At 46.9% G+C, this 16950-nt stretch overlaps 1 protein-coding gene across 2 annotated transcripts in view; it reads left to right on the forward strand.

Annotated features, from left to right (window-relative positions):
• LOC149354560 (aurora kinase C-like) overlaps positions 1 to 16950 on the forward strand; it is an 85071-nt gene that overhangs the window by 64598 nt on the left and 3523 nt on the right. For both annotated transcript variants that reach the window (XM_089583425.1, XM_089583424.1), the window contains 2 exons: positions 14482 to 14630; positions 15438 to 15681. In XM_089583425.1, the coding sequence (XP_089439551.1) occupies positions 14482 to 14630; positions 15438 to 15681 (393 nt within the window). The remainder of the gene's footprint in view (positions 1 to 14481; positions 14631 to 15437; positions 15682 to 16950) is intronic.

Genomic DNA, 16950 nt, shown 5'->3' on the forward strand with positions numbered 1-16950 from the left:
CAAGCTCGCTAAGCCGCTCACTGCCTTAACAGCCAAAAATGTCGCCTTTCGCTGGTGCAAAGACGAGGAGGATGCTTTTGGGGCCCTGAAGAGGAAGCTAATGAGTGCACCGCTGTTGCGCCACCCGGATTTTAATTTGCCCTTCGTTTTGGCCACAGATGCGTCAAAGTTCGCAGTTGGTGCTGTGTTATCTCAGGTTATCGAGGGCAAAGAACATCCCGTGGCTTTTGCTAGCCGACAGCTGAGCCCCGCAGAGCAGAAGTACGGAGCTACAGAAAGGGAGTGCCTCGCCGTTGTCTGGGCAGTAAAGCACTTCAGATGCTACCTTTACGGCCGCCAATTCAAGCTAGTCACAGACTGCCATCCTCTGAAATGGGTGATGAGTGTCAGGGACCCTAGCTCGCGACTCGCTAGATGGAATCTACAGCTGCAGGAATACTGCTTTGAGGTGGAGCACAAGTCAGGAAAGACACATCTGAATGCTGATGCGCTCAGCCGTACAGCTGCCGTGTCAGCTATAGATGAGTTTGTCCCCGTAGTCGACCCCGCCGAATTACGCACAGAGCAGTGCAAAGATCCTGACCTGAAGCGAATAATCGAAAGCTTAGAGGGTGCACCATCTCACCCCGAACAGCTAGGTTATTTCATTGGCAAAGACGGCACCCTGTGTCGGCGCACGAGGCCAACCAGGAAAGGGAGACCAGAGAAAACCGCTTGGGAGAGAGTCGTCATACCTCGGTCGTGGACAGAAAGGGTTCTTCGCGCGTTCCACGATGCGCCGTGCGCCGGTCATTTTGGCGTAGCGAAGACACGCAGGCGCGTCGAGCGTTTGTACTTTTGGAGTGGCATGCGACAGGATGTTAGAGACTACTGTGCGAAGTGTCATTCCTGTCTGGAAAGAAAAACACCCAAGGGACGCAGGCCAGCACCAATTCAGCCGTTCCCTGAGGTTTCGGCTCCCTTCGAGCGGACAGGTATGGATATAATGGGCCCATTGCCCACGACCACTTCTGGAAACAGGTACATTTTAGTATTTGTCGATCACCTTTCAAAATACGCGGAAGCGGTAGCACTCCCAGATCAGAAAGCAGACACGGTTGCAAGAGCATTTGTCGAACAGATCGTGCTCCGACATGGATCTCCGAGGCAACTCTTGACAGATCGGGGAACGAACTTCGTGTCGCAGCTAATGAGGAGAGTTTGCGAGCTGCTTAAGATCACTAAGAAGCAGACAACACCGTACCATCCGGCTTGCAACGGCGCGGTGGAGCGACTGAACCAAACCGTGGCCGGGTTCCTGTCGCATTTTGTTTCGCGCGACCAGCGGGACTGGGACTTGTGGCTCCCGTATGCAATGTTTGCCTACAATTCCGCAGCACACGAGAGCACGGGCGAATCGCCATTCTTTCTTCTCTACGGCCGAGACCCGGACCAGCCTAGTGAAGTGCCAGAGGGCCCCCGTCGTGTCCCATACGCTTCACTGGACGACTATAAGGTTGAGCTAGAATCGCGCTTGCAAGTGGCGAGGGACATCGCAAAGGAGGCCTTAAAGAAAGCGGCGAAGCGCAGGAAGGAGGTACACGATCGCGGTGCTAGAGACGCGCCGTTTGATGTGGGGGACAGCGTGTACATCGAAAACTGCCAAAGACAGATTGGGTTGGCTCGTAAGTTCCAGACGAGGTGGAGAGGACCGTGCGAGGTTGTCGAGAAGCTTTCTCCGGTAAACTTCAGGGTCCGAGACGTGAACCGCCGCTTGATAAGGATACACGCAAATCGCCTCAAGTCGGCACCGGTTCAGTATTCACGAACTGAGGAGGGGGAAAGCGCAGATTTTGATGGGGACCGAAGTGAAGCGGAGCGCGCAGATTGTTCGCAAGAAACGCCCTCTCCTGCATTTGTTCGGCAAGCGCCAGAGGTTACGGCAGGAATGCCACCGGATTTACTTCATGCATTGCTGGAGGAAGGTTGCCGCGCAGATAACGCCAAGAGAGGCTCCTGCCACGAGCCCTCGCGAGTCTCAAAGCAGACAAGGGGTCACAGAATTACTTGGTACGGCTCATGAACGCCGATATCCGCTTCGAAATCGGAAAGCTAAGTCGGACTAATGGCGTAAACAGAGCGGAGTTGGGGACTGGTTAAGACTGTGTAATGCTGCAGCTCATAACATTGCTATGTGCTTATGTGTTAAAATATCGGAGTTGCTAGTTAAACCTTTCTGCCATTAAGTGACACTTTTACAGGATGCAGAACATGCCCGACTTCCTTTCGTTATCTATATATTTTTTTGTCTGTGCCGTGATTGTGCTGGAAGTGGGAGCTCCTTTGTAACTGTGGTAAATTTATTTCGTCCAGTTTGGACTAGCAAGGAGAGGCTTGGGTGCTGAGTTTCATGTTTGTCTGTGAAAGAAGATCAGTGCTGCCCCTGGAGACGCCAGTTATGACAGCTGCGGCATATGGTGCAGTGCAGTGGTGTTGTGTGCAGCGAAAAGTGTTTTGTCGGACGGAATGTGCGAGGCGATTCAGAAAAAGAAGGGGAGCTGCCTGGACTCAAATGTTCGGAGAACATTCTTCTGGAGGGTGAGCGAGTGTGACGTTCCGTGCGTGAAATACCAGGGCCCATACCTGAGAACATTCTTCTGGAGGGTGAGCGAGTGTGACGTTCCGTGCGTGAAATACCAGGGCCCATACCTTCGGCGGAATTTTCTTTGTGCTCAACCGTCCTACTCCCTTGTCTCCCCTTAAACGGTCCGCGTTCGGCGGCGCCGCCTAGACGGAGCCCCCAGTGGCGGCAAGCCACTGAAGGGGTACAATGGTACAAAGGCGCCGGCCGGAGGGAAAGCCAGCCCAATTAGGCATGCCTGGCCGTACAAGGACAAGAGAAGAAAGCTGCCGGCGGGAGACAAACGACATTCCAACGACGGATGTCGGGGATGCCGCAGGGCGCCGCCGTGGAAAGGAGGAAGAAAAAAAAAACCATTCCAGTCGGGAAGACAGGAGATCGGGCGTGGCCGGCGGAGCAGATATAGCTGGCGAGTGCGGACGAAAGGCACGCAGAGGACGAGATCGTTCACGAAAAAGGGTCCTTCAGCGCCGAAGCCGGATGGCGCGCAGCTTCTGCCAGCCACCGACGGATCGCAACTCCGGAGACCATCCATCGCCCCCATGACGGCGTCGCCACGTAAGCTCGGACACCCCAGCCTCTGATGTACCATGTATAATTATTGATTACATCATTTTGTTTAAACTGAGCCATACGGTGTCTTCTTGCCTCTCCGTCCCGTGTGGACCTGCGCATTATGTGGGGTCGTCACATCCTCCTCATACCGGAACTTTATTCATAGCCCCTTTCAGAGTTGTTTTAAGGGCAGGACGTGAGAGCGGTAATAGGTTCATGGCCATATATGCGGAATTTTGTGTTGTGCTGGGTTTAGCGACACATAAGCATCTACGGCTATAATGCGCCCAGCTCAACATGCGGAATTGGTCATTCTCTACTTTACATTCATAGATCGCTGGGAGTCCTCATAACATTCCTGGCGCAGTGGTGCAGCAGTTAAGCGATGCGTCACTGCCCTGCGATGGCAGGTGCTGCCACCGGTGCGGGTTTTGAGAACCAAGTTTCTGTTCACGAGCAATATCTCGCGGCCACTCATTGACTGAACTGCCGCTTACCAGGGCGGGCAGTTTGCTCACAATCCGATGGGCAGGTTTTGATGACTTTAGAAGGTACGTGACCTGGACAGTTTGCCTACACTCCGGTCGGCACACACAGGGGCCTCACAGACAACGGCTGAGCAGCTGAGAGCTCTAGCGCTTATGCCATGCAGGTTGGCTTAGCACGTTCCATGTGTAATGATGCGTTTGACTGCGAAGACTTGATTCCGTGCACGACACTGATGGAGTTTAGTAGGATCCGAAAAGAAACGTGAAGGACTGTTGCAACAAATAATAGTCAGATTATATTTGTGGTTTAGGATGATGCATATCGTAGCATGTGGTCGGTCACTAAGTGCTAATGTGGAGTGTTTCAAAATATTTAGCAAACACTAGGAGTGGCTTTGCAGTGCTGTGAAATAAAATCATATGTGCAGCTCACTTATTGACATAGTGGTGCTTGCCAAGTAACTGGCGGGGATATATTATCACTGCAGCCTAACTACGACCACAGCAGGGCAAAGGCCTCTCCCATGTCTCTCGAATTGACGCTGTCCTTTGCCAGCTGCGGCCCCCGTATCCCCGCAAACATCTTAATTTCATCCGCCCACCGAACTTTCCGCCGCCCCCTGCTACGCTTGCCTTCTCTTGGAATCTGCTCCGTTACCCCTTAAGGACAAGCAGTTATCTTCCTTTCGCATAACATGCCCTGCCCAAGCCCATTTCTTTCTGCTGTTTTCGGTTAAGACGTCGTTAACCCATGTTTGTTCCCTTAACTACCCTTCCCGCTTCCGTTTTCTTAACGTTATCATTTTTCTTTCCATAGCTCGTTGTATTGTCCTTAACTTAAGCTGAACCCTCGTTGTTAGCCTCCACGTTTCTGCCCCATAGATGAGTGCCGGTAAGATACAGCTGTTGTATACTTTTCTGTGGAGGGATATTCGTAAACTGTCAGGAATGATCTGAGAGAACCTGGCATGTGCGCTCCACGCCATTCTTGTTCTTCTAGTTATTTCCCTCTTGTGGTCCGCGTCAGCGGCCACTACCTGCCCTAATTACACATATTCCTTTACCACTTCCAGCACCTCGCTCCCAATTGTGAATTGTGAAGCCCTTGATGTCTGTCGTATTCTAAGAGTGCCCAATGCTTATGATGCCACAACCTTCATGACGCTCTGGCTATATACGTCACTAGAGCTGCCTTTCTTTTCGCTCTCTTTATTACTTCCTCCCCCTAGCTCCGAATGCAGTCTGTGCCATAACTTATTCATGTACCTAGATGCTTATATGCCTTTACTGTATATAACTACAAATCTATAACGTAATAGTGCCAGAGCAACCACTAGAAACCAGTATAAACTGTCCTTTATGTTGCATAATGCAAAGCTGGAGTCCTTCAATGAACGGAGTTCGAACTAGGCATAGATACCCAAGAATGCCTGGCTAAACACTCCTCTACAAAATAATAAACAATCGTCGACGAACAGTCGCACTTCAAAAGAAGGATGTACGTTCTTCCCAATATCACTAACAGATGACAAAAATAAAATGGGACCCAGAACCGACCCTTGCGAGGTGTATCAGAGGACACATTTAAAGTTGATGAACGCGCACCATCGGTCTCAACGAATTCCTGTCTAGTATCTAAATAGGCATGTACCCATTTCATAACGTTGGGATCGATGCTGAACGCGTACATTTCTTCAACACGTTTCGTGTGGCGCATCTTGTCGAAGGCCCTCAAAAAATCTAATGCTATACGGTCAATTTGTTCTTTGGAGTTAATAGAAGAGTATCGAATAATTTTGTGACTCTTGAGAGGCGAATGCGGAACTCATGTTGCTTGCTGTAAAGATGATTATTATTTTCAAGGTACAGCACTTGTTGTTTACAGAAAATATGCTCTAGCATTTTGCATAAAGAGGATGCGATTGATATACGAATAAGCGTGTATAGGAGTAAAAAACGGGGTAAACTATCTTTTAGCACAATCCCTTTTGGGGGCAGGGTAACCTGGTCAAGTCCAGGTGTATATTTCGATCGCTGATTGTACGGAACGCTTGTGCTCTTGGCAACGAAGGTATATACTCACTGCAAAGCATAGTAACTTATGCAGTTAGCAATGGGAGGAGGCTCCTAAACGCGACACCGGGTGTCTTGAAGTTAGCGAATAGAGGAGCTTGACACCACAGTTATAATCTTCTGAACTGCTTAACTTCGCATGCTTCGAAGAGGAAGTTTGTTTCTGTTACCAACCATAAGTAATACGCATTTTTAGTGGTGTAAATCTACCCGAGGGCTTGGGCAGCATACCCTGCTCCTAAAAGGGAGTGTCCTGAAGGACAGCTTAACCTTTTTGTTTCAATATAGCCCACTATATAAGATAATTCATGTTTAGATTGCAAGGACTTCCACTATTTATCATCAGATGATTACGTGGTCTTGTTGTCTAGCCTCAGTACATCTTCACGACATGATAAAGCTCGCCTCAAAGAACACGTACCGCATTTCACTCCTTGCTCCATTGAAGGCACCTAGATCTTAGACCCGCTTGGTCTTCGCGACCGCATATGGCGCATTCTAGAAAAACGCAGTTCCCCAGTGCACGTGTCGGGCTCCGTCATACCTGGGGAACATTGTCTTTGGGGGCAGGTGGATATGGAGGTTGTCGGCTACGACATATACTACTGTGCTGACACCATTCCTCCTGCACTGTGTCCCTCAAGGACAAACAGTTTAGCAGCTTAGCACGCACTCCGCTGTTCAACTTCCCGTTTACTGCTAGAGCTATACACAGGAGTAAACGCGTCGTAGCGTTCTCTGTTGTCGGCAATAAAAAGGTTAGCTGCACCCTGTGGCCAGTAATAATGCCGCGAATTTGTTGTTCATGAGTATTGCCGGTTTATCAGTTGGGGCTTGCAGCCTGATCATTTTGATTTCCGGAGACGCCAGCAGTCTTCTCGCGAAGGACTACACTTACGCACATGTGCGTCTGCAGTGCTGTTCTTGTCTGCCGCTGACGACGACCGGAGCGCGTTGTTTTTAAAGCTGTGAGTAACGTATAGAGTGCGGCCCAGTGGACAGGCATAACCTTGACCCTCTATGTTCGACCAACGAAAGGTTCTATTTTTTATTTAATATTACCTGACGATCTGAGTTACACTTCTCATGACTCATTGCTTTAACAGTAAGCAGATATGGAAACAAATCTCCACACTTTAGGCCTTTTAAAGAGCGAATGGTTGTAAAAGGCCAAAGCAGACGGGCTTGCACGCAGATAACTGCCCCCGCCTGTCTTCTGCACATATTCTTCGTGCCTTCTGCTGCTAATACCAGCGGGGAATGAAGAATCAAATCAGTCTTTCGTGATTCAACGCGCGCATGTGGTACACAACGGCAGCTTTCCGTCGCTTGCTATCCTGCAACCTGCGGATGGAAACCCATTATCGTCTACTTCCAGCGGAAGTACAGTATTCCAGCCGTTCAGCGCTCCGCCACGCACCTTCCAGAGCATAAAGACCGACCCACCACATCACAGAGGGTGCGGGAGCAGCGTTTGCACGCAGATGGCTGACCCACCTGTCCTCTTCGTGCAGACCATCGCTAGCCTGCGTTTCACGTTCGAGGACAGCTAACTCAAATCGCCGCATAGACAATAAAGGAAGAACGTCTGACATTAGTTAGTGAAAAACTAGAACGCGTCTCGAAGAATATGTGTCAGCTTGCGCTAAACATGTTGCTAGCCTAGAAAAACATATCATCCTTGGAATTAGGCTATACGGTATCGAGCATTGATCCAGAAGAACGAACTTCGCTGTGTAGGGTATGCCGGAAGATACGGAAGAAAATCACAAGTTCCTGGAACCCCATTGAATGAAGAGGCCATTAACCATCCCTTGAAGTAGAGAGAAATGGCTATTGAAAGTATCTGTAGACTAACAAACCAATGGCAAACAAAACAAGACCAGTAACTGTACAGCTCGTCGACTTCCGAGAGGAAATAAAAATTTTCCGCAGCTGTCACAAATTGAAAGTAAACTGGCCACACCATAACCCAAGATTTTTCACACCGCGTTCGTGATATTAGCAAGAAGTAATGAAAATATGGAAAAACCAAGGAAGTTGCCTTGAAGTTACCTTAATATACGGGAAACTAAAGGTCAATAGTTGCCTTCATGTCCGTTAGGAGGAAAAAAATGAAGTGTCTCCCGTAATGCCAACTTCAAAAGAAGCAAGAAAAAACACCGGTACGTGGACCCTGCTTTCACACCGTCCTCAATGGCCAAAATAACTTCGATAATGTTAATGCTCGAGGTATCATTGATAAGCATGCTCCCCTCGAAACAATATTAATGACCTTCGACCCCGAATATATGGCTATAACACAAACCTGGATAACCAAAAGCATCAAAGAGCCGCCGCGGTGGCTCAGTGGTTATGGTGCTCAGCTGTTGACTCGAAAGACGTGAGTTCGATGCCGGTCGCTGCAGTCGAATTTCTATGGAGGCAAAATTCTAGAGGCCCGTGTAATGCGCGATGTCAGTGCAAGTTAAAGAAACCCAGGTGGTCGAAATTTCCGGAGCCCTTCACTACAGCGTACCTCGTAGCCTGAGTCGCTTTTGGACGTTAAACTCTGTTGGACATCTGCATGCGACGAGTTCCCGAGCCAAATAGAAAGAGTTGTCTCCCCCCTCCTACGCACCAAACACGCCGTCCGTGGCGCTGCGACACACCCTTCCTCCCCTGTTAGGTAAGGTAACTGGGTGGACGCATCGCTGTGAAGCAAACCCAAGGGGACAGAGCAGGGCGATCCCCACTGTCTGCGTGCAGCAGGATGTGAAGGGGAAACAAGCAAATATTACAGGGCGACTTCAGTCTACCTGATATCAACTGGCACACACTGCATCATCGATCATCATACGCAGTATTTTTGACGCTATGCTCTCTAACCCAAATACAAGTGAGACTTGTGAACAAGGATCTGGCTCTAACATTTCAGATCTAGAATTTCTTAGTAATCATTTCTCCAGCCCATACCCAGCAATTCTGGGCAAACACATTTTTCAACGGGAAAGAGTCCATGAACGCAATTTATTCACAAGTTGCAAGATTTCACTATAACAGTCAATGTATCAGCAGATCCCCCCCTCGGCAGGCCTGCATTTTATTGCTATTACTGTTTTTATCGTCACAAACGTCCGCTATTCGCCATGGTCAGCATTTTTGTACAGGAATTTTTTATATTAAAGTATTGTATAGTACTGTTATGGAAATTTGAAGGTAATGGTCCGTTTTTGCGATGCACTGCAGTCTTTCTTTCCTTCATTGCTTTTTCCATCGCTCGTACCGAGCACTTAAACCTACCATAGAAAACCACTAGGGAACGTTTTTGAGCAAGCTTGCCAACAGAAGGTCTGCGGATATATTTATTGTTAGTGAAATTTTCCAGTATGAAAAATTTCTTCTATAAACTCTTTCCCACTCAAAAAGGCTTTTGTCCACAATTGCTGCGTATGTTTCTGTAACAGGCTTAACTATTGGATGCGAGTGATGGAAAAACAATAAAAGAAAGATTTTGCTATGCATGGGAAGAATGGACCATTTCCTTCAATTTTTCCTTAACGTACCTCGGAATATTCCAATATCCAAAATTTTTGTCCAAGGAAGCTGGACTTGATGAAGCTAAATGGAAGTAAGTGGTGGCCTGCCAGAGCGCTAGTATTGTGAGCTGTGCCATATCATGATTCTCTACCCTCTTCACTATCAACAGTAATGTATAATGAGTACAGCAGAGCTCACAATGCAAGCATCATTGATACACTGTCTCTCCAAGTGTCATCACTTCATCAGCTGACAGATGATGCAAACACAGACATAGAAACTTCATGGCTTAGATTTAAAACAGTTGTCATATCGAATCACTAACTACATATCTATCCTTAAGGACTGAGGAAGCAAACATAACGCCTGGATAACTCGAATCGTAATAAAAATTCGACGACTAAAAAAAAATCATCAGTCACAACCAAGAGTTCAAAAACAGTCCCGCCGCGGTGGCTCAGTGGTTACGGCGCTCGGCTGCTGTCCCGCAAGACGTGGGTTCGATCCCGGACGCGGCGGCAGAATTTCGATGGAGGCGAAATTCTAGAGGCCGGTATACTGTGCGATGTCAGTGCACGTTAAAGAAGTCCATCATAGCCTGAGTCACTTTGGGACGTTAAACCCCAATAAACCAACCAAACCAGTTGAAAAACTGATTTCTGCCGTTAATGATTTGAAAATTTAATAAGGGCAAACAATTCTAGTTTACAAAATAAATTCCTAGTTTCTAAAGTATGCTGTTCAAAAACTCTCGATTTATTTAAACTCTAAAAAATGATATGGAAGAAAAGCAACTCATGAGGATATAGAAATACAGCGACTACGCTGAATAACTACTTCTGCTCCGTTTTCACATCAGGTAACGGAAAACTGCCCGGAATAAGTGCGAAAATGGCACCATTAACTACAACGGAAACGGGAGTATTGCACCTTTTACTAAACATAGACACTAAGAAAGGACGAGGACCAGATTGCATCCCGAACATATTCCTTCATCGATATGCGGAGTGGGTAGCTAAATTCCTGCACTACTTTTTAACAAATCGTTATCCACTTGCACACTTCTCAGGTAATGGAAAACAGCCATACAAAATTAAGAAATAAAGTTAATCCTTCCAACCTCAGACCAGTACCACTAACCAGCGTAATATAAAAGTTATTTGAGCATATTGTTTTAAAAGACATAAACGCCTAACACGAAGTAAAAAAAAAAAACTACAGAGAATGCTTAGTGCATTCGAATGGGAGCGAAAGCACTGATTTGTGCTACGTAGAAGACTACGGTGAGCTGGCAGTGCCGCCGCACGTAGCGGATGGATGTTGGTGAAGGCGGTGCTCTCCAATGCACAGCGCGAGAGTGTGGTGCAGTTTAACAGGAGGCGTGTTGGCTGCGGCGATCTCGCTGAGCGGCCCTTAAACGAGGTCTGTTCGTGCAGCCGCGGAGTCGACTCCAAGTCAGGGATATTGATTCAATTTATTTCTCTTTTCCATGGTCTAACCTCTAACTTAGCTGAAGATCAAATTTACACGGACCGCGATTGAAGGCCGATGTCCCGTAGTGGAGCTCTCGCTTCAGTAAAAATTTAACCACTTGTCACCACGGCTTTCGAAACGGCCTTTCTACTGTTACTCAACTAATTGAAATAACGCATGATATATCCAAAAACACTGATGACCAAACAAAAAAGTGGACCTCATATTTTTAATTTCTCGAAAGCATTGGACCTCGTATCACACACCAAACTTCTGGCAAAACGAACTTCGGGAACTGGCTCTATCCTGGATTGGGTTAAGCACTAATTTAGTTATCGCACGCAATTTACTGAAATTAATGAGAAATCCGCGACATCTAACTTTACATCAAGAGTGCCTCAATGAAATGTTTTAGTTCAAAAATTGTTCTTAAAGTTTATAAAGAACCTACCAGCTTGTGCTTCAAAGAATATGGCAGATGTGTGCGTTATTCTTGAGGAAATTAACTGCACTGATGACAACAGAAAATTAAATAACGCCATAATAGCAATGTTTCTGCGATACCAGGAATGAGAGACGAATTTATTTAAATTAAATATATTGGTTCCTTTATCTATAACAAGGAAAAAACATGCATCAGTCTTCAATTAGCCCTTAACAACGCTCCTCTTGCGTCTGGCTATCAGCAAAGTACCTTGGTGTGTCACTAAAATCTGATTTCAGAGGATATTCTCATGTTAAGAATATCTCAACGGCCGCCCTATAACAGCTATTCCTTATTAACAGACGGCTTAAACTAGCACCATCTGAAACAAATTTACCAGCATATAAACACTTATCGGACCGATTCTAGAGTACGCCAAAACAGTTTAATAGCAAGCTCATTAGAAACGTAAAGGGGTGCCGCGAAAAGTACTATAGTGTGTATATATATAATAAACGTTCCACTACAGACTCGAAAACAGTATTACTCAAACGTGCTGAACTCCTAACCCTGGAACACAGACCAGACCTTGCAATGCAAGTTAACACGCTATCAATTAAAACTTTCCATAACAAAATACGTATCGACGTGCTCAAAGAGGTGTGAATAGACACATGAAACGAATTTCCATTTCATATCGACATTTTCAATTACTCATTTTGTGCACCAGCGACACTTGAATGGAACCATCGGTACACAGGTATTAACAGTTCATCCTTAAATACGTTTAGTGCTGTAATTGTCGATCGACTAGATGCATCTCAGTAATTTTTTTCCTACTATCTTCTTGCATTGCTATTTTGGCCATCTTGTTTGTGCCATGACTAGTAGTAGTAGTAGTGACTTTATTGTTACATTTCATATGGAAGGTAAAAGAATGTTTGCTGCCCCAGCATCTGCTATCGTGGCTGGAAGCACCTGAGCTGGGGCAGCGGAAATAAAGATTAGCAGGCAGTGTTTAGAAGTGAAAGGAAAGGGGTGAGGGCATAGTAGAAAGGACAGGGGAAGGGGTACGCTGTAATTTCTGCATTGACTGTAGTTGATTTTTTTTCTTTGGTGTTTTGGTCGCCTTGTTTGTGGCTTGACTGTTACTTAGTACCTGAATACCGATGCTATAACTGGATCCTCTAACTGATTCTGTAATTGTAATTGTTCTCGCCGTATGAACTTTATTTTAGTAGTACCGCACTTCTACAAACGTTATTAAACTTCTATATACAGCTTGCATATATGTATGCACCGTTGTGTACTTTAAGCTAATATGTATGTAACATTCAAAGCCCTTCCTGCTACCACCCCTGCTACAATAAAAAAAACACGCGAATAAAAACAAACATACTTACCAGAGGCACGCCAGAGCTACCATAAAAACGGAAACTTCGATCTTAAAAATGATTTTGTGCTTTCATTTCGCATTCCTGCTTCGAGGGGCCACCACGTGGCTTGTCATGAAAGCGTGCAGATGAAAAGTTCAGTGATTCTTGGCACATCAGGTCTCTGCAGTAGCCGACACTGACAAAATATGAGGAATTACGTGCACGGATAGAGACACCGGAGACGAAAGGGTTATGCAAGCGTGCCTGTAACTCTTCTGGTCTAGTAGAACTTTTTGACGGGTTAGTTGGTACATCGTCTTGAAAGAATGTCGTACGCCAAAAAAGGACGAAGCAGGAAGGAAACACAGAAAACACATGCGCCTCTTTCCTGTTCTGTGTTTCCTTCCTGTTTCGTCCTTTTTTGGCGTACGACATCCTTTCAAGTCTTCTGGTCTGCCTGCGCTACCGCTACGTTACAGCCCTTTCGCCCAGTGGGCCATAGTGACCATATCAGCCAGAGAGGGAGAGCTCTCGAGACGTCGCGAATTGCGATTTTACTGTCCAGGTAGCCTTGGAAGCGGCGTGCCCCCTTAATAGTCTAATATAGCTATTGGCATTACTTTTTTCCTCAAGGATGACTAAAGGTATGGGGGGAGCTTCGTTTTGTAACTTTTGACGCTCAAATATACCCACAGCCATTCTACATGTTCGGCTTTTCTGTCTTCGAAGTGTGTGAGGTTGTTTAACTTCTATGTCCCGTTTACTAAGCCGTTGTGCATTCATGGACATGTGGTTAGCTTCGAATATGTGATTTTTAGGGGGGATAACATTTTAACCTGCGATAAGTCAGACGTGCTCTATAGGTGTTTCCGAAGAGAGCTTGCATTAAATAATGCAAGCACAAAGCAAGGCAAAAAGCGTATGCAGTCGGATCGCGGAAACTGGAACTCGACGGGGATCTAGTGGGATTTTCACAGAGTTCGATCGTGCTACACATGTGATGCTGACGCGACGAAAGCGTCAGTTTGAAGTCGGGGGGAATTTTTGACGGGGTACGGTGAATGCATTGGTATAGTCAATATCTGTTCTTAAACAGGACACATGCTGCACCAAACGTTTCCAAAGATTACGCCAAATACCTGAAGCAGCGGCCAAAACATCGTGACCAGAGTGCAAGACATGCGAGACAAGGGCATGATCGAGTGGCCAAGAATGAGGCACATTTGCTGCAAGAAATGGCTCAGAAGGCAGTGAAATCTTGGGAATGCATTCCGTCCGTAGCCAAACACTACAGAATGAATGAGAGCAAAAGTGGGGACATAAGAAAGTGGGACCAGGGGAGGGATATGTGTCGCAGCAGAATTAGTGGCGCTAACAAGGCAGCTAGCTGTCTTTCTTTATGTGCGGTATACTCAGATGTGCCTTTCAATCTTGTGCTGAAACGGGGCAGAATTCGATTGCGAGTTCTTCTTTCCATGTATTGAAACGAACGATGGAATGATGCATACACTTGGTGCCTGGGAGAGTCATTAGTTGGCGCATTTTTAAGGGGCATTTAGTGACCACATTTTTTGCAAGCTACCGAGGATTTCAGGCCCGCAAAACGTTTCTTGTATGCTGCACGAGCAATACTCTTTGAGATTAAGAATTAAGCACAGAAAGCAGCCCAAGATTACCAACGTGTCGTTGTCAGGCATGAGCAGTGGCTCCATATTTCGGTGATATGGCTTCGTGACTGGACTGTTCCTGAGCTTCAGCACAGAAAGGCACTAAAAAGTCATGTCGAATTTTCAGTAGCCCGGTCAGGAAGTGACGTCTTGCCATTGCTCTAAACAAATAGGGCTGCGTGTTTCAGGTGATGATTTGCATTCTTTTGAGTTCTTGCTAGAACAGCTTCACTGTCGCGCTGCGAATCTCGCTGTTCATGTTGCTTACAAGGCACCCCTCTTGCAGTATATTTACCAACTCTGTCAGGCGCTCACGTTTTGCCACGACCATGGTGTCATCCACCGCGACATCAAGCCGGAGAACCTCCTCCTGGGATTCAATGGAGAGATCAAAATTGCAGACTTCGGATGGGCAGTGCAGGCTCCTGACGAGAGGTAGGTACGCCGGAGAACTTTTGCTGCATTACCAGTCGTGTGCCCCTGCACACGACTGGTATGTTGACAGTGCCCTAGTGCTCTTTTGGTTATATTCCCGTGGCATGCTGTGCAGACATAAGGGAGCAAATTACTCATTGGTATCCACCTAAGCGCAGCCATACGGCTACAAAGGAAAGCTATTCATCTTCAGAAACTTAGTAGTTAAAGAAACATTCTTCCTGGTCCGGGGTTCGAGCCCGGGATTACCGCTTCACCGGAGCAGTCACTCTACCAACTGAGCTGACCGGAGCGGCTAGCACATGGTAGAGGGAGAGCGAATTGATCAATAACTAGAAGTGGAATTGATTAATAACTCCACCTTTCAGGTTTCTCCCAAACATTTTACCAACGCTGTGCAGACAGCTGCTTTGCGGGATCAGACTACAAATCCAGTTATTTAGGTCACGAAAGAAAGTTTGGCTAACAAAGTGTTTGGAAAAGGGGAATAATCTTTTCATAAAGAAGTGACGGCATGGATTAATTACTTCTCATAAGGACTTCTTCGTACAGTTTGCCTGCGTGCAGTTATTTCACGCTGTCACCCCGTCTGCTGTCGCGTCGCGACTCTTGATGAGGCAACGAGAAACCAGGAAGGGCTTGAGCTGCTTTCAGTCTTCTTGCGATGATCAGTGGCAGCAAAGAGGCTGCAAAGCCACGTCCAAGCAGTAGCTAACTGGTTGTAGGTTGAGGCACATGGCTAGCAATAGCCAGTGGGTGACTGCCTCTTTGTGCGTGAGGCATGTATTCACATGTCGAAACTTGCAGTGCTGCTTGCAGGAGGAAGACCATATGTGGAACGTTAGACTACTTGGCCCCCGAGATTGTTGCTGGAGGATCCTACGACAAAAAAGTTGATCACTGGTGCCTAGGAGTCCTCACTTATGAGCTCCTCGTTGGATGCGCACCGTTCGAGACCCCGTCCGAACACCAGACGCGGGCGTTAATCAGGAGGGCAAACATTGCTTTCCCTCAGCATGTTGGCGCCCCTGCTCGTGATGTCATCCGAAAGGTGAGCAGTATCGGTTGCATCAAGTGGTGCATGGATGGTAGCTACAGGCTGCATGCATGCCTCTCAGCGAAGCTTGCATGCACTGCTTGTTGCAGTGTCCCCACTATAGGTATGCCGGGTGTTTGAAATTCTTGAGTATCGTTTACTTTTAAAGGCCGTGAAAGCTACTACAGTGCAGTCTGTATAGGTTGATTGCGCGGTAGGGCGGAGATTATTTAGGCGAAAGTGGGCAGCGAGGACTACTATTGAATAAAATTATCTAATCAACTTTCTTCTCATCGAATGAAAGGCGCCCCATCTAACTTCCCAAGTGCAAGGCCATATAAATCGATGGCGAGCGCTGGTGTTAAAATTTCAGAAAAGGCATTGGGGTTCGCGGTAGCGAACGCCCCCCACAAAAAAAAATATGAAAACTCCGCAAGTTGGCTTTCTCACCTTGCACACTGGTAAAATGTCGTTGATGAATCAAATACCGACGCAGTTTACGTCTTTTGTGAAGTAAAAGATTTTGACGTGAATCCCGTGATGATACCACGCACAGGGACGCAAATGTGCAATGCGGCAAAGCCAACCTAGCGAGCTATCGAAAGCCTATTTAACGAATTCGATATTTCGAACCACGATGCAGATTGAGAAATATTATAAACTTGCCTCACCTTCGATGTTCAAAGTCTCCAGTTTCACAAACGTTGTTGCGCCCTAAAACAAAAGTGATGTTACCTGCGACTTAGGTGCGCTAGCACGTATGCTCTTGTTTAGCTCAGTTTCTCTCTGTTTAGCTGCTCTTTGGCTTGAAAATTCTAGTTGAACCCAAATGTTCTTGCAGTCGTTCCTCGCCTGTAAAGTTTGACATCTGCATGTGCTCTCTTGATCTGTTTGCGCATCCCGTTTAGCAAGGTTACATGGTCTCGGCTGCACTGCTTCTGTTTGCCGCCTCCCTACATCCACTGGATCGGTTCACTTACGTTGGGGTTATTCTTTTCGCGTTGCTGTATAGCTCGCCGTGCGCGTCTTTCGGCCTCGGAATCTGTCAGAGGACTGGCTTCGTCCATGATTTAGCGTTTGCTGCTCTGCACGTTCTTCCGGGGATTTCGTCCTTCGCCTTTTCTTTCTGACACACACACACACACACACACACACACACACACACACACACACACACACACACACACACACACACACACACACATGCGTGCGTGCGTGTGCGTGTGTGTGCGCGTGTGCGTGTCTGCGCGCGCGCGTGTGTGTGCGTGTGCGCGTGTGTGTGCG

Source organism: Amblyomma mixtum, chromosome 3 (assembly GCF_055824585.1).
Source record: "Amblyomma mixtum isolate Tamu chromosome 3, ASM5582458v1, whole genome shotgun sequence".
NCBI lineage: Eukaryota > Metazoa > Arthropoda > Arachnida > Ixodida > Ixodidae > Amblyomma > Amblyomma mixtum.